Genomic DNA, 27,940 nt, shown 5'->3' with positions numbered 1-27,940 from the left:
AGCCCTGCCTTGCCAAGGTGGCCTCACCTCCAGCCGGATGTGTGCAAGATTCAGGAGAATGCCCCCGGCAACAGACGCAGAAGTGTGACTGCATGGGCAACAGCCTCCATGAACACAATACCTCTCCTCTGCTCAGCCTGCTTCTGGCCATCTCTGCTCTCCTGCCCTCTACCCCAGAGAAACGCTGAGCTCTGTTTGCAGGATGCTTGTGTGGTGCATGTTCACGACACAGCTGAGCTGGGCTCCTGCCCTCCCTGCAGGGACACGCCACCTGGTGCCCAGGCCATGAGCACTGGCCATCGATTGGTTCCCAGCTCATTCCTACCCCAGGGCCTTTGCACAAGCTGTTCCCTCTGCTTTGCACAGTCTGCCCTCCTGAGGTCACTATGCAAGCTCACGACCCACCGTGCCCCAGTGCACCCACCGCCTGGGGTCTCCATCCCTGTAGACCCCAGTCGTCACTGCCTGAGACTCCAGCGCAGTTTCAAGCACACTCATTTGTCTGCCTGCACGTGGGCAGGACACCCATCTGTTCTGCACCCCCCTGGGGCTTGCAGCGAGGTCTGGCAGGGCCCCTGCCATTCGAGGCTCTGGCTCACCCTGCCGTTGTTGCCAGGGGTGAGGGATGCAGGCCTGTGCACCTCGAGTGTCACCTGGCAGCTCAGCTCCCTGCTGTGCTCTGTCCCAGCCGCACACTGAGCCTTCCCGCCTGCGACAGCTGCACTCCTGATGAGCTCCTATGCATCCTTCACGACCCATTTCAGGTGCCCTCCTCAGTGGAGGCTTTCCCAGTGGCCTGACTGTGCTGCCCCCACTGGTCCTGTGGATGCCCCTCTTTCACTCGAGGGGTACCTGCATGGCCCTCTGCTCCCCAGAAGTCACTGAATTGGAATGGCCAGTGGTGTGAACTCTCCTGCGGGCCTGGACATGTGCTCTTGTGGAGGCAAGGTCTCTCACTGGGGCCTTTGATGACTGCCTGACCCTGGACTTGCAGGCAGGCCCAGCACGTCCTTCTTTGGCCCCACACGCCTGGCCTGAAATAGCATGTGGATGGACGGTCCCTGCACTGCAGCGAGGACAGTTGTGGCTGAAACAGCATGTGGATGGATGGTCTCCGTGCTGCAGTGAGGACAGTTGTGGGAGCACCAAACACCAGCAGTTTGCTCCTCAAAGCCAAGCGTGTTTCCGTCTTGTCAGTGTTTTCCAAAGGCAGTCTGGGGTCTGGGCTGCTGCCCCTGCCTGTGGGTGCGGGCGGACGTCCCCGAGCCCATCCCTGGGCAGGACCAGAACACCTCTCTCCAGGGCCAGTGTAAACATCGCGGCCGAAATAAACTCTCCTGATGGTTCCGTTGGCACCTCTGGCGACCGAGAGGTCACCTGGAAATACAAGGACACTGGAGGGTCAGCATGCAGGACAGTCCCCTGGCTGAGACCCTCTACCCCACCTGACCTCAAAAGGCCAGCAGCGGCTGGTCCCTTGGGGCTCCCAGGGGTGCCTGCCTGGCCCTCACCGTCGACTTTATCAGCAGGCACTGGTCTGCCCTGGGCTGACCTGTGCCCCCTCTGTGTTCGTCAGCGTGTCCTGGGGCAGCAAGGGGATGTCCCTAGGGCCCCGTGTCCTCTTGTGAGACATGGGGTCTCCTGGCACGGTTGGGAAGACAGCCTGGTCTCCTGGCAGCCACCCCTCTCCACCCCTCCCACACTTCTCTTGTTGTAGTGCTCAGAGGCTTATACCCAGAGTGCAGAGCCCCCGTGGCAGCCAGGTCTGTGAGCCACATCCCAGGTCCCCTGTTCCTCTGTGACCTGCACTCACCCTTTCCTGCCCCTTGGAGAGTGAGCCTGGGGCCTGACCCCGCCTGCTGCCCCTACAGAGGCACTCCCTGTGGGCACTTGGTGGCCACCTCACCCAGTAGGCCACTTCTGCTGCCCAGAGCCTGCAGTCCGGCTGACCGAGGCCCTGGGGCTGATGCAGGCAGGCAGGCGCCCCTCCCCTCACGCCAGGGCGCAGCCACACTGGGAGCATCTGTGCTGTGTCCTCACTGAGAGACACTGGGCCCATGTGGCCCAATATTAATGGCAGCGATTGGCCCAGTTGGTGCTGCTGGGTGAGAGAGATCTTTGGGCTATTTTGTGGCTTTTTGCGTATTTTAACGTTCTTGAAAACAAGCTATCAGAATGGGGCAGGATGAACGCAGGGCCAAGAGCCCACAGGTGGGCTCCGGGCCCTGAAGGCACCGGCGCCCACAGGCCTGGAGGTCTCCCTGGTGTCTGTGTCCCCATGACCTCCTCGGAAATAAGGGGTATTTCCAGTTCCCTCTGTGGACACCTGTTTCCTGTGCTGTCTGGTCCAGGTGCCTGTGGGCCCAGGGCTGGGGGCAAGTCTGGCTGAACTGGGGAGGCCGGCGGGTGGCTCACAAGCAGGAGCTGGGCCGTCAGGCAGGCTGGGTTCGAATTCTCCATTCATGAGGGGCTCTGACCGCCCTTGCACAATGGGCCGGGATAGCACCAGGCACTGCCTCTCTGACCTGGGGGACCCCCCCAGTGGTGGGGCTGAGGCCCGTGTGCACCTGTGGGTGGCCCTTTGGCCCCTCCGAGTGGACCCTTCTGATCTCATCTCCCCAGCTGTCAGAGGGGCTCCAGTGTCTGCCAGACACACTGCTACCTGCCTTCCAGATATGGAAACATGGGGAAAAACGATTCAAGATCTAAACACAAAACTTCTTCACCAAAGAGCCTGGGGACAGGAATTAATCAAATGAGCCTGAAGTCTGGAAACTTGTGAGCAGAACAGAGGACCTGCTCCACCACTGGAGCTTTGGGTGCCTGTCTCCATGGCCTCTGTCCCCTTGGGTGCCTGTCCCCGTGGGCACCTGTCCTCACAGGTGCCTGGCTCCATGGGCATCTGTCCTTATGGATGCCTGTCCCTGCGCCCATGGGTACCTATCCCTGTGGGTACCTGTCCCATGGCCTCTGTCCCCTTGGGTGCCTGTCCCTGTGGGCACCTGTCCCCACGGGTGCCTGTCTCCATGGGCATCTGTCCTTATGGACGCCTGTCCTTGCACCCATGGGTGCCTATCCCTGTGGGTGTCTGTCCTCATGGCCTCTGTCCCCTTGGGTGCCCGTTCCCACAGGTGCCTGTCCCCGTGGATGCCTGTCCCTGTCCCCATGGACACCTGTCCCCTCAGGCACCTGTCCATGTGGATGCCTGTCCCCGTCCCCCATGGGTGCCTATCCCTGTGGGTGCCTGTCCCCATGGCCTCTGTCCCCTTGGGTGTCTGTTCCCGTGGATGCCTGTCCCTGTCCCATGGGCACCTGTCCCCTCAGGCACCTGTCCCTGTGGATGCCTGTCCCCGCCCCCCATGGGTGCCTATCCCTATGGGTGCCTGTCTCAGTGGGCACGGGGGCTGCCAGAGCGCAAACCCTTCCCTAGTGATGGGGGCTGCTGTCTCAAGCCCGTGGCCTCTGACCCCAAGTCTCCAGGTGCCTCTCCAGTCAGGATGCCATCTACACGAGGACCCACACCTGCAGCGGATATGCCGAGTCGGGAGCAGTCACTTCAGAAGTGGGAACCACTGAGTCACATGTGTTAGGGCTCACGAGCAAGTAGAAGATCGCCAGCAGCTGGGAAGGGCGTGTGCGTGTACAGCGCCGAGTGCACCGTGCAGACCCCCGCTTGTACAGCTTCCAGGGGCGCTCAAGGGGCCCGGGGGGCATGACCAGGCCCTCTTGCTCTGCACCCACCAGCACACGTGGTGACAAGTCTCTAAGGCCGTGTGCGTGTTTCTTTTACAATAAACACGAAATCACAGATGCGTTCACCTCGTCACTTGTCACGGTTCTGTTTCTGTCAGTGCTTGTGTTTCTCTACAGCAGGACAGTGAGGTGGAGACAGTCCAGTGCTTCCTGTGACTGTTTATGTTTTATAATCCACCAGTAAGCAGACCCATTTCCTGATTCTCCAGGATGGATTCCTCCTAACGGAGACCAAGGAGCCCTCTTGGGGCCCGGCCGTGGCCCTGGCCTGGGACAGCACCCACCTACTTCTGCGGGGCCTGGGCTCCTGCGGGAGTGGGCTGGTCCGCGCCCCCACCCCCCCAGCCGGGGCCGCCCTGTGTCTGGCTCTTCCCGCTGAAAAGCATCAGCAGCAGCAAAGGTTAGTTGTTATTCAGGAAGGCCTCCTTGTGAGCCGCCCACTGGAGGCCTTCATGCAGACCTGAGAAGCGAGGGAGTGAGCCCGGGGCTCCGGGGGCCACCGGCCTGCTCAGAGGCGGCCTTCTGTGGAAACAGCGCTGCCGCCGCGGGGCCGGCCCCAGCCTAGCTGCCAAAGCGCCATGTTAAACACGAAATACCAACTGCTCTTTTATTCACACCAGATGCTCCTTGGAAAGGATGGTGTCCAAGGTTATTTTTAACCAGAGCATGCTCTCTTATCCAAGACTCACAGACAGACACGGACCCGAGCCCTCACCAGCGAGTCTGGGGGGCTCCCCTGCCCCCGGGACCTGGCTCAGACCACACAGAAGATGCGGGTGTCACACAAGAGCCCTTTATTTCCTGGTTTTCTGTCACTTGTTCCAGAAGGGTTTGGTTTTAAAGATCTAGTGTGATTAAAAACCGTTGGCCATGCGGCAAAGTGCCGTGCTCTCTCTCGCTGCTTCACAAGGCCCGGTGCCGGTGGCCCTGCCCTCGAGGCGGTGGCCAGGTCACTCGTCCGAGCACAGCTGTCGTGGTTAGTTGTGTGGGCGTGAGTGAGCGAGCAGCGTTAGTTTTGCACAGAGTGAAGCATGTTGATTGTCCTGGAGACTGTTTGTGCCACTGTGCGTGGAGGCTTGTGGGTAGCAGACCCCGCAAGAGGCTCTGGGTCTGGGTTAGGGAAGGACAAACATTCTCGAAGGACAAACAGGGCATTTCATTGGCAGTTAGGGCTCTGAAATCAGGAGGAAAGAGTTAAGAGTGTGATTATGGCCGATCAGGCGTGTCGCACGCTCAGGAGGGCCGTGGCCAGCACGTGGACCCCGGGGTGCCCAGAGCTGGACGCGGCTCCCTGAAGGGACGTGGCGGGAGAGCTTTACTTCTCCTGAGTGGACAGGCGGTAAAGGGCTTCGCCCAGGCGTGCCAGCTCCTCCTTGTGCTCCAGGTCCTGGTACAGGCCCGTGGGAACCGCGTCCAGGCCGTGCAGCAGCCCGAACAGGCAGCCCGCGATAGTCCCTGTGGCCCCGCTCTCGCCTGGAACGGAAACACAGGTCCTCAGGGGCCCTGGGACCTTGTGCTGCCGGAGCCTGTGGGTCTTTCCTGCGCACTGTCACCCCCAGACCCTCTTGCCAGGGGCCCGTCTCAGGGACCTCTCTGGGCAGCTCCCTCCCTCCTCGCACAGCCGGATGCACATGAGCGTGTGCCGATTCCCGTGCTGTCCTGGGGCCTGGGCGCTCAGGGACCTCATCTGTGGGGTGGTGCTGGCGTCTCTACCACCTCAGCACCAGGAACTGAGGGGCTCCGATGTCCACGGACACTCCGTGCCCAGCACGGGGTGACATCTGCCTGGGGTCCCCCTATTTTACATCTGCGGGGGACAGTGGGCACCAGGAGGGAGCAATCCTGCCTGGCCCTGGGACAGTCCCGGCCACCACCCGAGGGCTCGAACCTGGGGCCAGCGATCCAAAGTGCTGCAGAGCTCTCTTTGGCTACAGAGTCCGTGGGACTGTGCACGGCCCGTACCAGCAGGACCCAGTGGCCTCGAAGGAGAGGGGGCCCACACCCTGCTCCCCGGATGCCATTTCTCTCAAGCTCAGACTGGCACAGCCACCAGAGGCAGCACCACGCCCAGAGAAGGACCCACATCCTGGGGGGTCAGAATCCGGACATCCTAGGCAGGTGCTTCGGGGTGGGAAGGGGGTGCTGGTCTCACATCAAAGAAAGCAATCTCACCTCCATGACACATGGCCCGCTGGCAGAGCTCTGTCCAGTTGTCCCCAGCTCCTAAGAGAGCGTCGTAGGCAATCATGGGGGCATCATGGCCCCGCCGGCCCCCTCGGCCTTCAGAGCTCCATTTCCGGTAAGCCTAGAACAAAGAGCCAGGGGTCAGGGCATATGTGGCCACAGGAAAACCAGTGCTGCTTTGCACTGGAGCCCGTGGTCCCGGAGTTCACCTGTGTTGTAGGCACTGCCCCAGCGCTGGGGGTGATGGTGCGCAGGAAAGACCCACTTCTTGAGGCTCCTATGGATGCAGACACTCCACAGAGCAGACCCGAGCCCATGTTAGGGTAGCCGAAAAGTCTGTGGGAGAGTCAGCACCCAGCAAGGGACCGAGAGCCAGTGCTGAGGCTGTTAGTACATATGCCCCTGGTCTGCGCAGGGCACGGGGCGAGTGGGCACCAAGGCTGGCTGGCGGTGCAGAATGACACCCTGCAGGTGCGCCATGAGCAGAAAGCCTGTGAGGTGGACGCTGGAAGGTCACCCCCCTGTGCCTTAGCAGCAGACTCAGCGTTGGTTTGGGGACAGCGGCACCTCCCTGTTAAGGATCACACGCCTGGGCCTTCAAGCACCAAGGGGAGGTGAGGGAGATACGTGGAGGTACACGGAGGGGCTGTGGGAAGCACCTGAGGAGGAAGGGTGGGCCCCTGCTCTCCCCCTGCACCTTCCCGACACCTGGAATGCAGACGTGCTGGCTGGAGCCAGAGCAGCCAGCGTGGATTACAAGCTGCGCACTCAGAATGGCAGAGCGGCCACACAGATGTGTCCTCAGCTCTCACTGCAAGCGACTTCCAGGTCAGCTCTGGGCTCCGGGGACATAAGCAAATAAGTTTCTATCATGGCTAAGTCACAGCGACTCGGGGTTTTCTCTTGTGCTACCAAACCCGATGCCGACAACGTCAGTCAGCTCTCCCAACATGAGCAATGACAGTGGTGTGCACGTGTGCATGACCTTACTCATCGGATACAACTTCATGCCCTGGTGCCTAGGAAACAACGAAGTGAAACCGAGTGTCTTCTAGCAATGCCGTGCTTATAATGAGGTAATGAAAACATGAAGTACTCTGTTTCACACATGCTTCCTCCAGGAAGTCTTCCAGGCCCCCTGCTGCTGCCAGGGGAGCCCCCAGCCCAGACTCTAGAGGTAGCAGAAACAGCCCAGCTGCAGCAGCTTCTCGGTGGGGACCCCGGGCAGCAGGACCCTGCCAGCTGCTGTCCCCACCACTTGGGCACAGCAAGACTTACCTTTTCTCTCTCCTCCGCGTCGTAGCGGTCAGGGAAGGTGGCTTTACTTCCCGTATCTTCGCTGATTTTTCTCTCCTCCAAGTAAAACTGCCATTTTGCCTCAAAGTAAAACCAGTGCTCCTGGTATTCTAAACACAAACAACAGGGTGGGCTGCACATGAGGGCCACCAGCTGGGGCGTGGGGACGGTGGGGCAGGGGCAGAGGCAGGAGGCGGGGGCTGAGCCTGGTGAGGGGGCAGAGGACGGAGGCCGCTTTGGAACAAGAGTGAGGAAGTTGGGAGTGGGGGACAAAGCAACCGAGAAACTTGCTTCGCTGACTTAACAGGGACTATGGTCCTTAGAAGAGCATATTGTCTTGAAAGCTCTGACCCTGTATCTTCTCACCGAAGCGACACAGCCTGCAAAGGGCGGCGGAGGGCGTCTCCTTCTCGCTGCCTGTCGCCTGGCATGCCAGCCCCAGAGGAAGGACTTGCCCACGTCACGTGGGGTCTGAGCGGCAGCTCCTCGGACACAGATGTAGGAATGCGCTCTGCCCTCCGAGAACCCGGGAGGCACCAGCACCTGCTGGGCCCTCCCACCGTGGTGGCCTCCTTGCCAGCCTGGCCCTGAGGGGTGCCCGGTGTGCCTGTGGGAAAGCCCTGGTTCAGGAGGTCTGCTCGTGGGCAGGAGCAGAGGACAGAGCTCCAGGGGACCAGCCGGTGGCTGCAGGCAGGCCCCAGACAGGCCCTGGGACAAAGCTCCCGGTCCTGAGGGAACCGCAGGCCCTTGGAAATGCTGGCCCAACTCTGCTTCACAAAACTAAAAGCAGAGCCTACCTAAGGTTGAGGAAAGATGACAGAAAGTGAGGGAAGCAGCGGGCAGGGACAGGGCTCTGCCAGTGCACCGCGGCCTGTCTCCCAAGCAGGTGGGCCACCAACACTGGAACGAGACGTCCAAGGGTGAAGACAGGGAACTAATTTGCCAGTTGTCCTTACTGCCGATGGACATTGTCACCACTAAGCAGAAGGCCCTGCAGGAATAGAACACTGTTTTCTCTGGACAATTTGAGTTTCTGTTAAAAAGGGCATGTGCGCCTGGGTGGCTCAGTCGGTAAGCATCCGACTTCAGCTCAGGTCACGATCTCACGGTCCGTGAGTTCGAGCCCCACGTCAGGCTCTGGGCTGATGGCTCAGAGCCTGGAGCCTGCTTTTGATTCTGTGTCTCCCCCTCTCTCTGTCCCTCCCCCGTTCATGCTCTGTCTCTCTGTGTCTCAAAAATAAATAAACGTTAAAAAAAAAATTAAAAAAAAAAAGGGCACTTTTTTTTTTTTTTTTTTTAATTTTTTTTTAACGTGTCCCATGTGCCTGGGGCAGCTGGGCGGCTCAGTCGGTTGAGCATCCGACTCTTGATTTCAGCTCAGGTCATGATCTCAGGGTTTGTGAGTTCGAGCCCCATGTCAGGCTCTGCACTGACAGTGTGGATCCTGCTTGGGATTCTCTTTCTGTCTCTCTTTGCCCCTCCCCTGCTCTGCCTCTTTCAAAATAAATAAACTTTAAAAGAATCGGCACATGTCATAGGTCATAAAACTCCAGGTTAAACACATTTAAAGTTAAACAGAAAAAATAAAGTCTCCAATTTTCTGACCAATGCCTGTCCTCCCCGTCCTGTCCGAGGAGCATCCCTGACTCCGTGTAAGCACAATCACTGCATGGCCCACAGCAGCCGCGTGTCCCCGTCTCTCCCGTGGGAGGAGGTGACCCTCACAACCCAGTGACCACAGGCAGCCCCAACCGCTCCAGAGCCCTGAGGCAGGAGTGACTTAAACCAGTCGAAAATACAGCCAGTGTGGCACTATGTTCTATAATTAGTTTATAGAGGGACGTGTAAGTTCACTGTGGGCACAAGGCTCTCTGCTTCTCACGGGAGCCGGGCCCTGTGGATAAGAGTTTCCCAGCGCTATCTCCTTCTAAAGTTGTTCTAGAAGCTTCTTGAGAGGCACTTAGAATGAGTCCCTGCTTGTCAGATGGTGACAGGAAAGTGATTCATTGATTGGTTCCCCGTCTCAAGACCGCAGCCTCGGGCTGCCCAGAAAGCCCACGGCCCCATTACCTCACTCACACTTGTCTCCCTCTGCCTGTGACAAATGGCTTTACTCCAGACATGCCCCTGGGCTGTCCCTCCTAGGGGTGAAAGAACCTTCTGGGGCTAGCTGCCTGTGGAGGAAGCCACGGGTCTCCCAGTCCCCCACCTGCCTCTCACATTTGTCCGCTTCGGGCCGTGTGGGGAGGAGCCTGCTGAGAAGCCACAGCTCACCTGGCCACCAGCAACATCGAGGTCCCCCAGGACCTCTGCCGGACCAGCTGATGGACACCTCGCTGGTGGCCAAAGAGGGTGCGAGCCGCTTGATGGGTTTGGGATAACCAGGAACAGACAGATGTTCCTGGACGCAGATGTCCCGAGGGGGCACAGACCCCTGTGTGGCCTTCATGGCAGCTGGCCACAGTGGGGAGCAGTGCAGACCCCATGTGTCTGGGGAATGGGCGACCAAGGACCACCCGGAACAGCGACCCGGCTGCCCTCAGAGAGCGGGAGGGTGGGGTCCCTGCAGAGGCCAGGGCAGGGGAGCAGCACTGGCATTGCGCCGGGTCTCCTGGCCAGGAGGCCCTCTGCCGGGGACGCCTTGGGCCTGCTTTCTGGGTCAGCCTGCTCACATGGGGATGCTCTAGGTTTCACCACGGGACCAACAGACCTCCAGCTCTCTGGGAATCGGGTCTAAGTGAATGACACCAGCCTTTCTGCTGTCAGCTCGGGCATGATGGGAAGAGAGGTCGGGCTCACCTGCCAGGTGCCGGATGGTCTTCTTACAATACTCCTCTGCCAGCGGGACCGTCTGCATCATGTCTCTGCCCCACTGCTCCAGTGGCTTTCCTTGCGCGGCGTAAGACGCAAACAGAGCCGTGCACAGGGACCCGAGGAAGCCTGGAGGGCACAACAAGGGCATGTGGGTGCCAGATGCACCCTTGGCAGGTGCAGGGTCCTGGGCTGGGGCTTCCCGGGCTCTGCCTTCTGTTTCCTGCACACAGGCACATCACACCCCCCTAGCAAGGCTTGTTGTGGGGACAGACAGCTTTTTTTTTTTTTTTTTTTTTTTTTAAAGCAGGCTTCATGCCCAGTGCAGAGCCCAGCACAGGGCTTGAACTCACGACCCTGGGATCATGACCTGAGCTGACATCAAGAGCCGGACATGCAACCAACTGAGCCCCCCAGGCGCCCCAGGGACAGATGGTTCTAAGCACAGGGGAGCAACCACCAGGCCAGCCTGAGGCACACAACCACACAAAGACCACGTCCACCCAGGAAGAGGCACCGCCATCTCGAGAGATGCTCTCAGTGGCTTCTGGCCACTGCAAGGCATCACTACAGGTGGAGTGAGTGTCCAGTTCTCAAATCCAGGGTCAAACGAGGGTGTCCCCGGGGGGGGGGGTGGCACGGCATGGCCCTTGCAACCTCAGGGCCACGCCAGTAACAGTGGACACTGAAAATGGCCTTGAAAGAGGGGAGCAGCTGTGAGAGAGCAGCTGGCAGCCTCTGGACTTGGGCTGGGGAGGGCGTGTGCCCGCCTTCCACCTACAGGAGTAAGACGTTCAAGCGATTCTTCTTATTTAAAATTAGAAGCTGACTGCCCTTCTAAGTCATGACTCTGAGTCAGGTGCTGGGGCCCCCACCTGCCCTCCCTGTGTGAGGGACATACGGACACTCTCTCCTCACGCACGGCCATCCTGTTACGGGGCGGGGGTGGGGGGGGAAGAGAGGCATGACGATTAGGTGTTCCAGCTCACACAGTCTGGCTCAGGCCCCCGCCGGGCATGGCACTGGGCGGCAAGCAGTGCCCAACACGTGTGATAGAAATTCGGGTTCCCATAGCTTTGCTCGGAGAGCTGGTGCTTTGCCTTTATTCTGACATGCCTGGCACCAAAACCAGGGAGAGTCTTTCCAAGCTCATCCCCAATCCCGCTTTTAGGGCAAAAACAGCATTTAAGCAGAACCGAAGACTGAAAAGCCCAAGTCCGCCAACAAGTAATGCAACGGAACAGCGGGTAGGATTTCCACGCAACCCGCTGGGGGAGCTGGGCGTGGGCGCCGCTGGCACGGCCTCACCTGTGGGGTGGTTGTGCGTCATCCTGCCGCACTCGATGCTCACTTCCACAAGGGTCTCCAGGCGCTCCGGCTTCCAGTACCGCATGCCGATGCACATGGCTTTGGTGGCAGCTCCAAACCCTGAGCCTGTAGGGAGCAGAGAACAGCAATCTGCAATGTTCACAATGTCCTGAAAATGTACACAATGTCGTGCAGTCCCACGTTTATCGCAGCATCATTTAAATGAGTGAAAAACGAGCAGGCGACCCAGATGCCTGACAAAGGAAAACAGATCAAACAAACTGAAAAGCACCCGCACTGGACAGTTAGGCACTAACACAGAATTCTTGATGGCCGTGCACTGCTGCTGGGAAAGCAGACGAGGTGTCTGTAATCGCACGTGCTCTCTTTTTAGAAACCGTTTCGTGGAGTTATAAGGGACACGTGATCAACTGCACACATTCCAGGCGTGCAAGGCGATGAGCGTGAACACATGGTGCGTGCACGAAGCCCTGAGCAGAGATGGTGAGCGTATCCAGCAGTCACTCCGAACGTCTTCTTGTGCCTCCCGGCCTCCCAGCGGCCACTGGCCTGACACTGCAGGCCAGTTTGCATTTCCCAGAGTTTTATGTAAGTGGAATCATGCGGCATAGAGTTGTTTTTACCTGGCTGCCTTCACTCAGGGTAATCCTCTTGACACTCCTCCGTGTTGGTGCAGCAAGACTGCTGTGTGGAGGGGCCACTGCCAGTCTGGCCACTGACCCGCTGCTGCACACCTGGATTGTTTCCTGTCGGAAGCTATCACAGACAACGCCATGGACACTCATGACCAAGTCCTTGTTTGGACATACGCTTTCTTGGGCAGATACCTCAGAGTGGATCACTTCGCTCACATTTAAGGAGCTGCCGAACTGGCTTTCAAAGTGGTCATCACGTTCTACGTCCCACTGGCGGTCCCTCTGTGTCCCGGGTGGCACTTCACGGTCCACCTTTCAAATTCAGCCCATGCAGCGCTGTGTCTCGTTGGGGCTTCATTTTCCCAGTGACGGATGGTGTTGAGCAGGTGGCCACAGGCATCTTCCTTGGGGGATTGTTTGTTTAAATAGTTCTCTCGTGTTTGTACTGGTTGTTAGCTTTCTTTTAAGAGTTCTTTACACATTCAGGGTACTTATCAGATGTGTACTTTGCAAATATTTTCTCCCACTCTGTAATTCACTGTTTTATTCTTCTTAACGGCCTCCTGGAGAGCAGAGCGGGTTTGGGGAGTGTGTGTTCGCTCGGCTCCCTGGAGAGCTGTGTACACTCGGTATGTCTCTTCTTCAAAGGTGTGGTAGGGTCCCCAGGGAGGCCATCTGAACCTGGGCTTTCCTTTGTGTCTTGCTGTTTAGATGCTCTCCTTCCTCTGGAGTGACCTTTGGTAGTTTCCGTCCTGCAAGGAATTTGTCCATTTTATCTAAGTTGTGATATCTATTAGAACAAAATTTTAAATATATTCCCTTATTTTCTGTAGAATCTGAGGGAGGTTGCCCGTCCGCTATGTCCTGATCAGTCTAGCTTCAGCTTCATCAATTTATTTATCTTCTCAAAGAATCAGCTCTTGGTTTTGTTAATTTTCTCTACTGTTTTCCTGTTTTCTGTGGGATTGACTTCCACTCTGGCCTTCATTACTTCCTGTCTTTTGTTTCCCTTGGGTTTAATTTGCCCTTTGTTTTCTAGTTTCCTTAAAAAACATTTTTTTTAATGTTTACTTATATTTGAGAGAGAGACACAGAGTGTGAGCAGGAGAGCGGCAGAGAGAGAGGGAGACACAGAGTGTGAGCAGGGGAGAGGCAGAGAGAGAGGGAGACACAGAATCCGAAGCAGGCTACAGGCTCTGAGCTGTCAGCACAGAGCCTGACATGGGGCTTGAACTCACGGGGTGTGAGATCATGACCTGAGCTGAAGTTGGACGCTTAACCGACTGAGCCACCCAGGCGCCCCCGGTTTTCTAGTTTCTTTTTTTTATTATTTATTTTTTTTAATGTTTTTATTTATTTTTGAGACAGAGAGAGACAGAGCATGAGCAGGGGAGGGGCAGACAGAGAGGGAGACACAGAATCTGAAGCAGGCTCCAGGCTTTGAGCTGTTAGCACAGAGCCCGACACGGGGCTCAAACTCACGGAGTGTGAGATCATGACCTGAGCTGAAGTTGGACGCTTAACCGACTGAGTCACCCAGGCGCCCCCAGTTTTCTAGTTTTTTAACGTGAATATTGAGACCTTAATATGGAAATCTCTGCCCACAACTCTGGGTTTGTCAATTTCTCTTGCTGTCCTACTGGTTTTAGCTTCACATATTGTGAAGGCTTGTTGTCAGTACAGGAATGTTTGGGTTTGGTATGTCTTCCTGATGAATGGATGCATGTGTCATGGTGAAATTGCCTTTTTTTCCCTTGGCAACATTCTTTGCTCCAAAACATACTTTTTGTGATGTTAATGGAGCCACGCTGACTTTCTTCTGACTGGGGTTGGCATGGTGCACCTCTTCTCTCCCTAACCTACCTGTGCCTTCATATGTAAAGTGCACATCCTGTGAACAACCTAGAGTTGGGACTCGTTTCTTTATCCCATTGGAGTCCCTGCCATCTATTTGGAGTCTTTAGACCATTTACATTTGATGTGATCAGGGTCAAGTCTTTTGTCCTGTTATTTGTCCCCTTCTCTGCCCATTTTGGGTTCAATGTTATCGAACAGTGAGGGCAGCTGCCCATCCCATGTGAAGATTTCCACCGTGTGGAAGTTGGAAGGTGGAGGATGGCGCCCACCACCACGAGGAGGAGCCCTCAGACCCTCAGACCTCGGCAGCTGCATCTTCTCCCGTCTGGAATTGCCCGGCGGGGGGTGGGGCGGGGGGGGGCACATAACACAGGGACGCAACACGGGGTAGCACTTCCTTCCAGGAAACAAAGCCTCGCAGGGAGACCTGCGTTGGTAGCTTGCTCTGGTCTCCCATGGCAGTGGCCCCTCCTGCAGCCGAGGTGGGGCAGGGATGCTGCACACACCCACTAGTGCTGCAGGGGAGACGAGAACCTGCAGCTCTCCTTGTGGGGTGGCTCCCCCTGCGGGGTTGGCTAGGGTCGTGTGGTGCTCATGCTTAAGCACTACAGGGAAGGTCACTGCATGCCTAGAAGACAGGGACGGTTTCTCCTGATGAGGGGGAAGAATCCAAGGCCAAGGGACAGCCTCGCACCTGGTCTCCCCCCCGACGGGATGACCCAGCCTGGGGCACTGCTTCCCCAGCAAATATTCCTAAATGATTCCACTTCTCTTTTCTTCGCTTATTAGTTATAACTGTTTTGTTGTATTAGTGGCTGCTCTGGGGTTTTGAGTGTCTGCCTGGGACTTACACTTACCACAGCCCACCTCACACCGCCACCCTTCCCAACCGGCCTCCACAAGGTAGCGTCAGACACCTGCTCATAGCATTTTATAAACCCGCAGTACCTCATCATTTTCAAGTCAATTATCTTTCAAAGAGATTTCAATAGGAAGTTAAAAATTCTTCTGTATTTACCCACATAGTTAGGATTTCCATCCAAGTTCTTTGCACAGACCCGGATTTCTGTTCCATGTTGGTTTCTTGCTGCCTGAGGGACTGACTTCCGTTAGCCCTTCTCCATGTGGCTCTCTGGGTGACAAATCCTTCAGCTTTTGCTTGCCTGGAAAGGCTATTTGGCCACTGTTTCTGTAAGAAACTTTTTTGGAGGCAGCACTCCAGGGTGAAGTAGTTTTTCTTCCGTGCCTCAGTGACACTGCCCACGAGCTCTCCGTGCGTCACTTCTGACAAGAGCACCCTCCTCACTTTGGCAGTCAGCAACAGAACACATGTCTCTCTCCTGATTGTTAGTTTTGAGCAATCTGACTGCCAGCTGCCATACTGTAGTTTTCTCTGCGTTTCTTGTGCTTGGAAGTTCCTGACTTTCTTGGATCTGTGGGTTTACAGTTTCATCACATTTGGAGAGATGTGGGCCACTATTTCTTCAAATCTTTTTTTGTTCCCCTGCATGCTGTCAGGGAGCCTGTTACGGGCATGTTAGGATGTAGTAGTCGTCCATGGCTCTTTTCATGATTTTGGATTCTTTTTTCTACATGTGTCCCATTCTGGATTGTTCCTATTGTCGTGCCTTCAAACCCATTAAATTTTTCTTCTGAAATGTGTAATGTGCTGTTAATCTCAGCCAACGCATTGAGAAACTCAGGGATCTATCCTCAGTATAAACTCAGGTTGGGGGGGTGTCCATCCTCCTTATAAACCCTGGGGTGGGTGTCAATCCTCAGTATAAACCCAGACAGGGGGTCCAGGACCCCAGAAGCAGGTGCCCTGGAGGCAGAGACTCTGGCTACGTAAATACATCAACACATCAAAGCATCCTGGAGATAGACATTTATGCTAGTTGTGTAAGTTTTCCTGATTATTTGGCAAAAAATAGCCACTTAGAGGGAAAGCAGTTGAAAATATTCCTTAAAACGAACCCCAGATTGGTGTCACACCATCAGGGAGGCCGGCGTCCTCTACGTGGAAGCCCCGGCAAGTCCCTCTGTGTCACGCAGACCTGCAGGTTAGTGGGGTGACACGTGGGTTAGTGTCCAGGCCACGCTCCAGCATGCACTTTACAGGGAAAAGACAGCACCCCTGACCCTTCTCGTTGAAAGGCGTGTGCCAGGCGAGGAGATAGTTATCCGGCTTCAGCTGTGAGCAGCCTTCCAGGGTAGCTGGGTCAGCCCAATGTTCTGGAAGCTTCTCAAGGACTTCCACGTAGCGCCTCACCATCTCTCGGTAAAGGTCATCCAGACACCAGTAGTCTGGGGAGGAAAAGGCAGGGTTAGACTGAGAAGGCAGGAGGGCTACTTGGTCAGCCCCCAACCCAGCAGGGACAACAGAGATGCAGGCGGTGGAGGACAGGGGGCTCACAATCCCCCACAGTCTCATGGAGTCCCCCACATTATCCCACAGGCTCCCACAGGCCCCCACTGTCTCTCAGAGTCTCCCACAGGCTCTCACAGTCCCCCACAGGCTCCCACGGTCCCCCACCGTCTCCCAGAGTCCCCCACAGGCTCCCACAGTCTCCCAGAGTCCCCCACAGGCTCCCACAGTCTCTCAGAGTCTCCCACAGGCTCCCAGAGTCTCCCACAGACTCTCACAGTCCCCCACAGTCTCCCAGAGTCCCCCACAGGCTCCCAGAGTCTCCCACAGACTCCCACAGCCCCTCACAGTCCCCCACAGTCTCCCAGAGTCCCCCACAGGCTCCCAGAGTCTCTCACAGGCTCCCAGAGTCCCCCACAGGCTCCCACAGCCCCTCACAGTCCCCCACATTCTCCCAGAGTCTCCCACAGTATCCCAGAGTCTCCCAGAGTTCCCCACAGGCTCCCACAGCCCCTCACAGGCTCTCAGAGTCCCCCACAGTCTCCCACAGTCTCTCAGAGTCCCCCACAGGTTCCCACAGTCCCCCACAGGCTCCCACAGTCCCCTGCCATCTCCCAGAGTCCCCCACAGGCTCCCACTGTCCCCCACATTATCCCACAGGCTCCCAGAGTCCCCCACAGGCTCCCAGAGTCCCCCACCGTCTTCCAGAGTCACCCACAGGCTCCCACCATCTCCCACAGCCCCCCACAGTCCCCCACATTATCCCACAGGCTCCCATAGTCCCCCACATTATCCCACATTATCCCACAGGCTCCCATAGTCCCCCACATTATCCCACATTATCCCACAGGCTCCCATAGTCCCCCACAGTCTCCCAGAGTCCCCCACCGTCTCTCAGAGTCTCCCATAGGCTCCCAGAGTCCCCCACCATCTCCCAGAGTCCCACACAGGCTCCTACAGTCCCCCACAGGCTCCCACAGTCCCCCACAGTCCCCCAGAGTCCCCCACAGGCTCCTACAGTCCCCCACAGGCTCCTACAGTCCCCCATAGGCTCCCACAGTCCCCCACAGGCTCCCACAGTCCCCCACAGGCTCCCAGAGTCTCCCACAGTCCCCCACAGTCTCCAAGAGTCTCCCACAGTCCCCCACAGGCTCCCAGAGTCTCCCACAGTCCCCCACAGTCTCCAAGAGTCTTCCACAGTCCCCCACAGGATCCCACAGTCCCCTATAGACTCCCAGAGTCCCCCACAGGCTCCCAAAGTCCCCCACATTATCCCACAGTCCCCATAGTCTCCCAGAGTCCCCCACAGTCTCTCACAGTCCCCCACATTATCCCAGAGTCCCCCACAGTCTCCCAGAGTCCCCCACAGTCTCCCAGAGTCCCCCATAGTCTCCCACAGTCCCCCATAGTCCCCCATAGTCTCCCACAGGCTCCCATAGTCCCCTACAGTCTCCTACAGGCTCCTACAGGCTCTTATAGTCCCCTACAATCTCACAGAGTCCCCCACAGTCCACCACAGTCTCCCACAGACCCCCAAAGTCTCCCATAGTCTCCCAGAGTACCCTATAGGCTCCCAGAGTTCCCCACAGGCTCCCACAGTCCCCCACAGTCCGCCACAGGCTCTCACAGTCCCCCACAGTCTCCCAGGTCCCCCACTGTCTTACAGAGTCCCCCAAAGTCCCCACATTCCTCCACAGTGTCCCACAGTCCCCCCATAGTCTCACAGAGTCCCCCACAGTCTCCCAGGTCCCCCACAGCCCCCCCACAATCCTGGCTCCTAGACCAGTGCAGCATGCATACAATTCACTCTAGATTTTATTCAGAAGTCAGACATTAATTAGAGTTGGTGTATGTGCTTCATGCTCTGGTTGCACAGGACAATCTAGAAAAACCCACAATCCTCATTCCCTGCTAAAGGTTCTGTCCATGTGACGACAAGCTGGCCTGAAATCTGCCTGGTCCTCGGGCTGCTGGAGACCCACGCCTCCACGCAGCTGAGCCCCTCCCATTTCCACCCCCTCTCTCACTCCTGGAAACCCCTTGCGCTGCCCCACCAGGCACTGATTGGTCCAAATCACACTGTGTGTGACAGCGTTTGGGGACAAGCATGTCTCAAGCCCCTTGAGGATCACAGGCATGGAGGGCAGAGGAACTGACGCACTGGCCACCTGCAGTCTGGGGTGCCGCCCCCCAATACCGTCAGGCTCTTATCTGTCACGGTGGGTTTTACAGGGAAGGCTCCGGGGGTTAGGTTATGCAACTTGCCCAAGGCCCGAGATGGTAAACGGAGTCCGATGGCAGGCCTGAGCATTTCTATCATTAAAGTAATGCACAGCAAGAGCTAGAGGACACCTAGCTCCAAATTTGGGGTCCAATTTGCCTCGTTCCATCAGAGAGCAGGGCTGGTGGCGACAGGGTCACTATGCCAGGCCAGCTGGGCAGATACTGGGCATTTCCAGTGTGCCTTTTTTGTTTTAGTGAGAGCGCATGAGCAGGGCAGACAGAGAGGAAGACACAGATCTGAAACAGGCTCCATGATCAGCGCAGAGCCCAACACAGGGCTCAAAACCAAGACCCTGAGATCATGACCTGAGCTGAAATCAGTCTACCAACTGAACCACCCAGGCGCCCCACGATGTGACTCTTAACAGCCACCAACAGACTAATTCTGTACCCAATCTGCATTTCAGGCCTCAGGAGCTGGGACTGCCCCTGACTGCTCGGGGCACATACCCCAACTCTGGGGGCTCTGGAGGAGGGGAGGAGGCCGGGAGGGGGCAGGGAGACCCCCTCTCAGGTCCCTGGAGCTATGAGCAGGCAGTAGAGGGGTCTTCTCATTAGGCCCCCAGGGTCACGGTCCCAGTGTGGAGGTGAGGGAGGTGCATTTGTCAAGTCTCTGCATCATCTGGGACGAAGGCCTCCGTCCCTGCAGCCGTTAGGGCAGGTGGGCCCTCATGCCCTGGAGGGTGGACTTGGTCCTCAGTCCTTCTGTCCCTGCTTCTATGCCCCGCATGGTTGGGTTCTGAGCAGAGGCAGAGAGTGCGCGGCCAGACCCGAGCGCAGGAGGCATGGGCTCTGCGAGGTGTGGGGCCCATGAGCCACTGGGATCCACTCAGCCCTGGGGCGCCAGCAGCACCCGTTACAAAACCTTCTTGACTCGGTCCACGGTTAGTGAGCCTGGCCTTTCCAGACCCTCTCAAATAATTCATTTTATTCTGGAATCACATCCTTCTAAAGGGGGAAAAAACTCCTTAAAAACAAAATGTCAACATTCTTCTGTGAGTGTCCAGTTCGAATTTAAACGAGAAGCAGACTTTGCAAAGCTGCAGGGGCCAAGGAGCCTCTTGCCAAGGTTTCTCTGCTTGAAGACACGGCTCGTCAGCTCATTCTTCTCTGCCCTCACCACCCAGTCTCCTAAGAGACAGATATGCTCACAAAAACCCTGTGTGTCTCCCAACCAATGTCACCATAAAGAAACGGCAGCATAGCAAGATCGAGTAGCTTTGTAGTAAAAAGTCAACTTTCCAAAATGCTGTTACCGCCAGCGAGCCAGTGATGGAGGAAGAGGGAGAGGTGAGTCTGAACAGGCCTGGTCTGCTCACGCGTGGGCTGGGCCCTGCACTCCCCTGTGGGTTATGGACCGTGGCATCTGCCACCGCCCCTATGGGCTAATGCCCCCCTCCCTCCAGTGCCGCCGCAGAGACAGGCTACCCTGCCTGGTCCTCGGAGCAGGACATTTAGAAAGACAGACATTAACTATCGTGCCATGAGCCACCTTCCCTTAATAATTTATTAAGCGCAGGGGTGCCTGGGGCGGGGAGGCTCGGTCGATCTCAGCTCCTGATCTCAGCTCAGGTCCCGATCTCACAGTTTGTGGGTTCAAGCCCCGCGTCTGGCTCTGCGTCGACAGTGTGGAACCTGCTTGGGATTCTCTCTCTCCCTCTACCCCTCCCCCACTCGCATTCGCTCTGTCTCTCTCTCAAAATGAATCAAGAAACTTAAAAAAATAATTTACTAAGTGCCCATGCCGCCCCACTTGATCTCACTTGACCCTATGATGAAGGCGTCATCATCCTTAAGTACAGTGCAGGAGGGAAAGCAAGGTCAGCCATTTTCGGGCCAGTGAGCCATGGAGAACCAGGACTGCCAGGCTCTGGGGCCCCTGTGGCTGAGCCCCCTTCTCATCCTCAGGTGACAGGCACAGGGCCATACACACAAGGGAGCCTCTGGTAGGTGTGCCCAGCGAGCTCATTGGGCAAGCTGCACAAACTGGATTGTCCCCCGCCCTGTGTGGTATTGGACACTGCTTCCTAAGCCAGTATCTGATCTCATTCCCAAAAGTAGGACATCCCACAGGCTGTCCCTGTCCTCGCATCACACTCACACTAACACAACTGCATAGCCACACAGTTGGTCGGCCTACGGCACCCAATAATGGGACTTCCTTGGAAATGCCACGCCACAGTTACACTTTGAGAAAGTCTACCTGTCCTTGGAAAGCGTGTTGGAGAACCACCGTCCACTGGGACCCCCGAAATAGTTGTGTGGCCAGCGACTGCGGGTGGCTGGGGCAGGGCTTAAGAACTTACATGTTGGAACCCAGTTGTCTGGGTTCCAGTCCCTGCTCAGACTCTCGCTTGGCTATGTGGCATTGGACAAGTTACTTAACCTCTCTGTGTGTCTGTTCCTTTGTCTGTAAAACTGTAATAATGGTGTCAGCCGTCAGGGTATGCAAGGGCCAGGGGATGGTACACGTAGATCAGAACAGTGCCTGGCCCCTGAGTGGCGCCACATCAGGGCTGTAGCCATCACCATTAATGCAGCTCAGAGGCCCCTTCTCTAGGCTACAATTTGCTATTTAGAGGAAAAAAAACTGGGCTGTTTGACAGCTAAATTTAAAGAAAATTTCAACTTGTATTTTTAGTGACTTGAAAAACTATGCCTGCTTGTGCTTCTGGAGGCTAAATTTAGGGACATCTTCACGAACGTCCCCTTGTGGATTGCGGACCAGAGGGTGCTGTGTACCAGCACCCCGCTTCCCACAGCCAGAGGCGCGGGGTCCCCTCTTTGGAAACAATGCCCAAACACTCTCCGTGCTCCCATGTGATGTGCTCCCACAGGCAGTGCCCCCCACATGCACATTTCACACTGGGGTAGATGATGTCCTATGTCTGTCAAGAGGGCTCAATCTAATCTCAGAGAGCATGACACGGTCAGGATTGCGTGACCCTGCTGGCGTCTGTCCTGGGCGCCTACACAGGCAGACACAGGCCGTGGATCTTGCCATTCACAAAAGAGGCGAGGGCAAGGAGAGGACACGTGGATGGCATCAGACACACGTGGAAGGAGCGGGTGTGAGAGTGAGGGCCCGCTGTGCACAGCTTCGGGAAGCCAGCAGGCTCTGCGTCCAGAGACAGGCCCTCGTAGGGGCGGCATCGCTGCTCTGGCTGCCAGGATGCGATTTCACACTGCTGGGTCTGCCTGGGAGCCTGGGAAACTGGGGATATTTGGACTCAAAGACACTTCGCCGCCTCACACGCTGGGCGCTATCTTATCTGTGTCCTCACCCTCGCCAGAGCTATTTTGGAACTGGCTGCGGCGAGGACGGCATTCCTGCGGAATGAGCACAGAGCTAAGCTGAGCGAGCCCACGGCCGACTCGAACGGGCACAAGGGCCCAGACACGAGGCCTCGTCTACCCAGCCGTGGCCCCAGACTTTCATTTGGCAACGGCAGACTAAAAACACCTACAGGTTTTCAGAGAGCGTGTACCTTGTAGGAAAGCTGTGCTACACGTATGTACACCCACGGCTTCTCTGAGAATCATGAAGGTACATGAAGGATGGTCCTAGAAGCCCCCTGCCCCCACCCAGCCAATGCCACAGCATCGTCTCAAGACACATTCGTGTGTACACACACATCTGAATCCTACTTTGGTAGATGGCATTCTGCCTGAGCTCATTGGGATTTAGAAGTAATCCTCAAACAATATTATCTTAATGGATCCAAATTTCAAAGGGCTTATTATTTTATGTTCTTTTGAAATAAAATCAGACGTCTTAATATCTGCAGTGAAAAGTTGAACCCTCACCCCAAACCACCAAGAGCAGATTTAACTGGTTTTAACCCTAGAGACACCAGGCTCAGCCTAGCAGACGTTTTACAAACACAAATGAAGAGTCACTATTCAGAGTAAAATAACCCAGACAGACCGTGAGAAGCGCCGTCTGACCAGGGAGGGGACGCTGGTGGGTGTGAAACCCCCTTCCTGCGGTGGCATGGGGGACAGGGCTGGGGGCTCACCCGTGGTGCGGGGCTCTGGGGACCGGGAGGGGGGTAAGAGGGCCAGGGTGGCCGGCTTACCTGTGGTCAGGGCCGCGGCCGTCGTCAGGTGCATGATGGTGTTGTCACTCACCGGCCACCTCTCCTGGGACGGCACCAGCTGGTCCTGGCCCCCGCTCGCCCGCGACTCCTCCTGGACCTTCCTTCCGGAAGCGCTGCTGTCCTTGCGGGCGTTTCTGTGCCCGAGAGCGTCCCCCACCGCCCCCAGCAGCATGGCAGCCTTGAACTTCTCCATCTCGGGGTAGCGCCCAGCCCCTGGGCCCCTCGGAGCCGCCCTCCGTGCGCCCCGCGGACTCCGCGCCGACCCGGCTGCTGGCAGGAGCTCCCCGAGCCGGGCGCTCCCGTGTCTCCGCAGGCGGCGCCCTCTCCTCCGCCCCCCTGTGCCCCGCCAGGAGCCACGTGGACGGCGACACCGCTCCTCACCCGGGGAGCCCGCGGCCTGAGTCAGCCTCCGCAACAGCTGCGGACGCCTCCCCGCGGGGCGGCGACCTCTAAGCCTGAGCCCTTGGCTGTTCTGGAAGGCGCGTGCCTTTCTACCGCTCCTGCGCGGGTTCCAAGGCGCTCCGCCTGGCGAGGAGGGGGCGGGGAACCCTCGCTTCAGAGGAGCGCACAGCACGGTGGTCCCGGGGTCCCCTGGTCTCCTCTGCCCGTGCCCCCACCCACACCCATGCCGCGCTCCTGCACACTCTAACCCGATAGCTCTTTTTCTCGTTTCAAGTCGACAGAATCGTAGCCTGTGAGGCCTTCCCATCTGGCTTCCCTCACTCAGCATAGCGTGCAGTTTCACCCATTACGTGCACGGTTTTAGTTTTTGGGAAACTTTTTGATGCCTGAACGTGTTTGGTAGAGAACTCAGAAAATGCACGGTGCACGGGAGAGAAGCCCCTCTAGCCTCAGCGAGGCGTGTCACGGACCCCTCTCACCTTGCTGTGCTCTCCCATGGCCGGGCTCCAGATGGCAGCCGTATTCAGACACCCCCCCCCCCCCCCCCCCCCCGCCTCGTTTCCGCATTTGGATCCCGATGTCTGGAGACGACGCTGAGGGGTAGGAAGAGGCTGGGGTGCGTGTGAATGTGCAAACTGGGCTCTGGGTTTGGAATCGGGAGTTAGGAAACTGTCCCCCTCGTGGGCCTCACTCCCCCCTTGGCCCCTGGGACCTGGTCACTCACCAGACCAGAGTGGGCCCCATCACACCTGGACTTAAAAAGCACATGTGATAAAAATAACGTTTCTTTCAGTAATAACAAGATACTGAGCTGCCCTTGAGCACACAGAGCATTAACTCAGCACTTGTTACAAAGGAAGCCCTGCAACATAATTCCAGCACAGAGGCCTGGTGGGGGAGGCACACCGGCTCCTTGTCCACACTGCAGCCCTCTATCCACGACACTGCCCTTCGTGGGTGGAAGTGTCCTTTGGCAGAAACAGCTACTGTTGAGGGCAGAGGAGTTTCCCGGCTCATTTCTCTTGCTGACCCTGAGGCCATGGAAACCTTTCCTGAGGTGGCCAGCAGCTCCCCCACACCGTCCCTGCCTTGTCCAGCAGCACTTACTGAGCCTCGGCCGAGTGCCTCCAACCACGGTGTGCCTCCCCCCATGTGGCCTGGAGTGTTGTACTTGGACGACGTGCACAAAGTTCAAGTGAAGCAGTGACGTGAATATATCCCCAAGATGGAGATGGGGTCATGTCTACTCCGGGAGACACAGGTAACACGTCTTTATTCAGCCTGTTCTATTTGGGGGTCTCGTGTATTCTCTGTATATTCCTGGTTTGCATGTCCATGTGTCCTCCCACAGGATTCCCAGCAGCTCAGGGAGATTCTGTCGGTTACAAGAGAGCTACAACTCTTCACACACAAACAACCATATTTATTTAATGCATTATGCGGTCACGAAAAGGAAACTAAATGGCCAAGCTTTGTGTATTGGGGTGCGGCCATCTACGTGAGCAGGCAGGCTGAACATGGGTGGGATGTCCCCAGAGGGGCCGTTTTCCCGCTGGTCCCGTGGCATCCAGCAGCATCTGAGCAATCGAGAATAGAGTTACAAGTGCACCACCACTGCCACACCAGAGAACATATTTTATTTCAACATTTCCAAAGCTCTTAGCACTTTTCATGGCACGCGTGCTTTAAATAAATAGAATAGAAGAAACCGCAATCTTGAAGAGCCTTTGTCCGGCCACTAATGTTCCGTTATTTACTGATGACCAAGTGCACAGAAGCCCCCCCACTCCCACAACTTCGAATCTTAAGAACAAGGTGTTGCAGACCTACAGCCTCCTCCGTGAACACTTACACGGCAAGAATCTGCGAAGCCTCGAAGGATGCTTTAAAGCTGTTGATATGCTCTCTTAGAACCACAGGCTGGCAGGCAGAGACGGGCCTGTTGACCCTGTGGCAGATGGGGAAGTACAGGCCCAGGAGACACCGCGGGACTCAGTCGTGCATATGTGTAGGGCCCAACCCAGCCCAGACTCTGGCCTGCAGGCCTCAAGCCCCCTTTCCCACCCGGACAGCCTGCGGCCTCTCTGAATGACTCCTCTTTGGAAGTATAAACAGTTCACACATGGCAAGCACACGAACACCTCCCATGGGCACAGAAGCTTCCTGAAATGCTGAATCCCAATTTTGAAAGTCACATCAAACTACACATTTTAGGCACACTGCCCATTCACGGAAAGTCCACTGTGAACTTCCTCTCCTGTGAAGTGACCCCAGTTTATCTGTCTCATAAATGGGATTGCAGACAGGGTAGTAGGCACACTTGGGACGTGAAGATCTTTTCAAATATAACGCAGGGTCTGCACAGTGATTTTTAGAACACACAGGAGCTTTCCCAACAGGAGGAACAGGTAACGTCACAGGCTCCACCATCAGACAACACGGCAGAGTCCATGCCTCGCCGGACGGCCTCCTCTCACAGATGGTAATGCGACGGTCACACACTGCAGACGTAAATGAGACGGGGCCTTCCCGTCTGGGCGTCTCGGGTAACGGTGTGTACTGTAGCTTCCGAATGTGCGCAACCACACAGAGGGCCAGAGGGAACAAACTCACTCCATTTCTGAATCTATAATCCATTGCTCATAAAAGAAACACTTTTCAGGGAAAAATGTCTTTTTAAACGTAATAAAATACTTTTTTTTTTTTTCTAAAGCATACTGTACAAAACTTTTTCGGAAGCTCATTCAAATGACACTGGACAGGACAGACCAGCTGACTTGTAAACAGTACATGATAAAATGTCCCTGGAATCCCATGGTGATGGGTGCTGTCACCATGCAGACTGCGGCATGTCAGGAACCGTGAAAGCACGTTCACATGAACATCTACGGGAAATTAAAATAAAAACAGACCCAATAAATCCAGATGCTTGATAATTCAGAAAACAGAAGTCTTGATTTCCCGGCAGTAAGTTTAAAAAGTGTTAGGATCTGTGTCCAGATCCTTTTTAGGACACATTCCTACTAGCTTTGGCCTGCAGAGAAATACAGCGTCCCACCAAGGGCACAGACACTGTTTCACAGGTAGGATTACAACGTGGCTCAGCGGGATCTGTGCGAGCCGTGTGTTCATGCGCCTTCACGGGAGCCGCCGATTCAACCGCACACTCTGCAGATCTGCAAACAGGCTCTGGGTGACTTTTTCACAAATATGATAAAAATCATGCAGAAATTTCCTAAAGCAGCAGCCACAGGACCATCCCCAGACATCCTGAAGCAGCGTCTTCTGAGGAGCTCCTTACGTGTCCACTCAGCCCTTTCTGTGTGCAGGGGGAGGTCAGGAGGGCGCCAGGGCTCCTGGGAGGAGGCACTTGCTTTCGGTGTCCGTGCAGCTTCACTCTCTGCCTAGAAAGGGCGGCGCTTACCACCCGTCACGACTGGCCGTGCATATTCTACAAAATCATCTATCAGAACAGGCCACGCTCCTACAGGAAAGCAAACACAGATCTTTAAAAACCAGTCTAAAGCAGTATTTTTATATCCAGAGCATTCTTTCTGCAGTCAATATTTGTGTTTCAGGAGCTCAAGTGAGTCGTCTCACAGCCCATCTCTCTGGAGGGATTGCCGGTGAGATCCATTCCTCTTGCTGTAGCCAGACCCCAGGCCAGCACTGGTGCTCCTGTGCGGACGTGGCCTCTAGCGACCAGGCACTTGGGGCCGGCCAGCTGCAAGGCCTGGGCCCCTGTTCCAGGCAGTCGGGACCAGGCACAGGGCCTTCCACCTGCCCTGCAAAACACTGTACCCTTTTCTCCCTGGGCCGGTTCCCTCTCCAGGCCCAGCCTCCCCACCACCCCCAGGTAGCCCGGACCACCCCAACCCCGCTGGCCAGGAACACACTCACTGTAAGCTGCCGGCCCCTCCTCTGCAGACCAGCCACGTCTCGCTACCGCAGCCACACTCCCTGGGCTTCTGTCTATGGTCAACTATTCACGTTTATTAAATGCCCTCTCTGTGCTGAGTGCTGGGGATGCACACAGACATGCAACGCCACAGGTGCCCCAGAGCGGTCGCCTCCAAGCTGGGCGCTGAGGGAGCATGCAGTGGGCAGGCTGAGACTGTGTCCTTCCCTAAAGCGGCACAGTGCCCATAGTGGCGGGCACACAAATGCTCCCTGACTGGCTGTCCTCAAACATCTCAGGGTGGGGACCATGAATATGTGATCATGTTATACCAGCTGGAATCTTCACATGGTAGAATGCCTAGCCTGAGGCGCCACCCAGGATTACATACCTGGAAGAGCGGCTTCCAAGCCTGTTTGTTCCCACGGCTCTGCCGCAGGGCTCTCTGCACATCCACTTTTGAAATGCTTTAGTTTGTTTAGGGGGTTGTCCTCCTAAATTAAACTAAATACGAAGCCCTATTTTTCTCGTGTGGTTGACAAGACATAAAAAGAGGGTAATACTGTCATCACCACCACCCCCACTGCACTGAGGGGCGGGGCCCAGAGGCAGCTGGAGAAGGTCACCACCATCCTGCCCCCAGCAGTCTGCACATCAGCATTTCTGGACATCATCTGAAGCACTACAACTTCCCGTACCTTCTTCGTCATAGTTAGACATATCATCTGCAATCATATTTCCAAAATCTAGCAGAAGGTTCCAAGTGTCCCTTGGGATTGATCTTTTGTGATGTTCCTAATACACGAGAGAAAAAAACCCACCAGACTTAAGAAACAGACGTGACCCTTGGGCATCCCAGCGGCCTCGTTACTTCAGCACACACCGCGATGGGGAACCGGCACCATCACACGTGGTCAGAAGTAATGACAGTGTTCTGGGTATGGTAGGAGCTACGTGATGCCAATGTGCAAATACACAAAAGCAGATTTGTTTAAAAACAGAATAAACATTTAAAATAGAGATT

General features: G+C 56.2%; 2 protein-coding genes across 6 annotated transcripts in view; both read right to left on the bottom strand.

Moving 5' to 3' along the window:
- Nucleotides 1–194: 194 nt before the first annotated feature.
- ADPRHL1 (ADP-ribosylhydrolase like 1) lies at nt 195–23,206 on the bottom strand. Of its 3 annotated transcripts, XM_058741941.1 has the most exons (8): nt 22,596–23,182; nt 16,008–16,172; nt 11,353–11,478; nt 10,033–10,173; nt 7,216–7,343; nt 5,926–6,058; nt 5,073–5,226; nt 1,359–1,377 (listed from the first exon to the last, which is right to left on the bottom strand). In XM_058741941.1, exons 1-8 carry the CDS (start codon nt 22,807–22,809, stop codon nt 1,374–1,376), a joined length of 1,065 nt encoding a protein of 354 aa, XP_058597924.1. In that variant the 5' UTR covers nt 22,810–23,182; the 3' UTR covers nt 1,359–1,373. The 3 variants fall into 3 exon arrangements, with proteins under 3 accessions (XP_058597908.1, XP_058597924.1, XP_058597917.1); XM_058741925.1 differs by lacking the exon at nt 5,073–5,226 and having other exon boundaries at nt 195–1,377; nt 22,596–23,206; XM_058741934.1 differs by lacking the exon at nt 1,359–1,377 and having other exon boundaries at nt 4,525–5,226; nt 22,596–23,180.
- Nucleotides 23,207–24,633: 1,427 nt separating this feature from the next.
- Nucleotides 24,634–27,940, bottom strand: part of DCUN1D2 (defective in cullin neddylation 1 domain containing 2) — a 31,831-nt gene continuing 28,524 nt past the window's right edge. For 2 of the 3 annotated variants that reach the window (XM_058741896.1, XM_058741904.1), the window contains exons 6-7: nt 27,615–27,711; nt 24,634–26,502 (exon numbers count right to left, since the gene is read on the bottom strand). In XM_058741896.1, the coding sequence (XP_058597879.1) occupies nt 26,423–26,502; nt 27,615–27,711 (177 nt within the window). In that variant the 3' untranslated portion in view covers nt 24,634–26,422. The remainder of the gene's footprint in view (nt 26,503–27,614; nt 27,712–27,940) is intronic. The other variant, XM_058741915.1, reaches the window with a different exon arrangement.

The sequence above is a fragment of the Neofelis nebulosa genome, chromosome 1 (assembly GCF_028018385.1).
Source record: "Neofelis nebulosa isolate mNeoNeb1 chromosome 1, mNeoNeb1.pri, whole genome shotgun sequence".
In the NCBI taxonomy this organism is placed as follows: Eukaryota; Metazoa; Chordata; class Mammalia; order Carnivora; family Felidae; genus Neofelis; species Neofelis nebulosa.
Note: the sequence above shows the minus strand (reverse complement) of the source record. Positions and strands in the feature narration are given on the sequence as shown.

Excerpts from the sequence above, each read along its gene's own strand:
- ADPRHL1 (XM_058741925.1), bottom strand. The coding sequence starts at position 22,809 with ATGGAGAAGTTCAAGGCTGCCATGCTGCTGGGGGCGGTGGGGGACGCT. Across the intron at positions 10,174-11,352 it reads GACGCACAACCACCCCACAG|GCTTCCTCGGGTCCCTGTGC; the intron begins GTGAGGCCGTGC and ends TGTGCCCTCCAG. Across the intron at positions 6,059-7,215 it reads ACGCGGAGGAGAGAGAAAAG|GCTTACCGGAAATGGAGCTC; the intron begins GTAAGTCTTGCT and ends TCTTTGTTCTAG.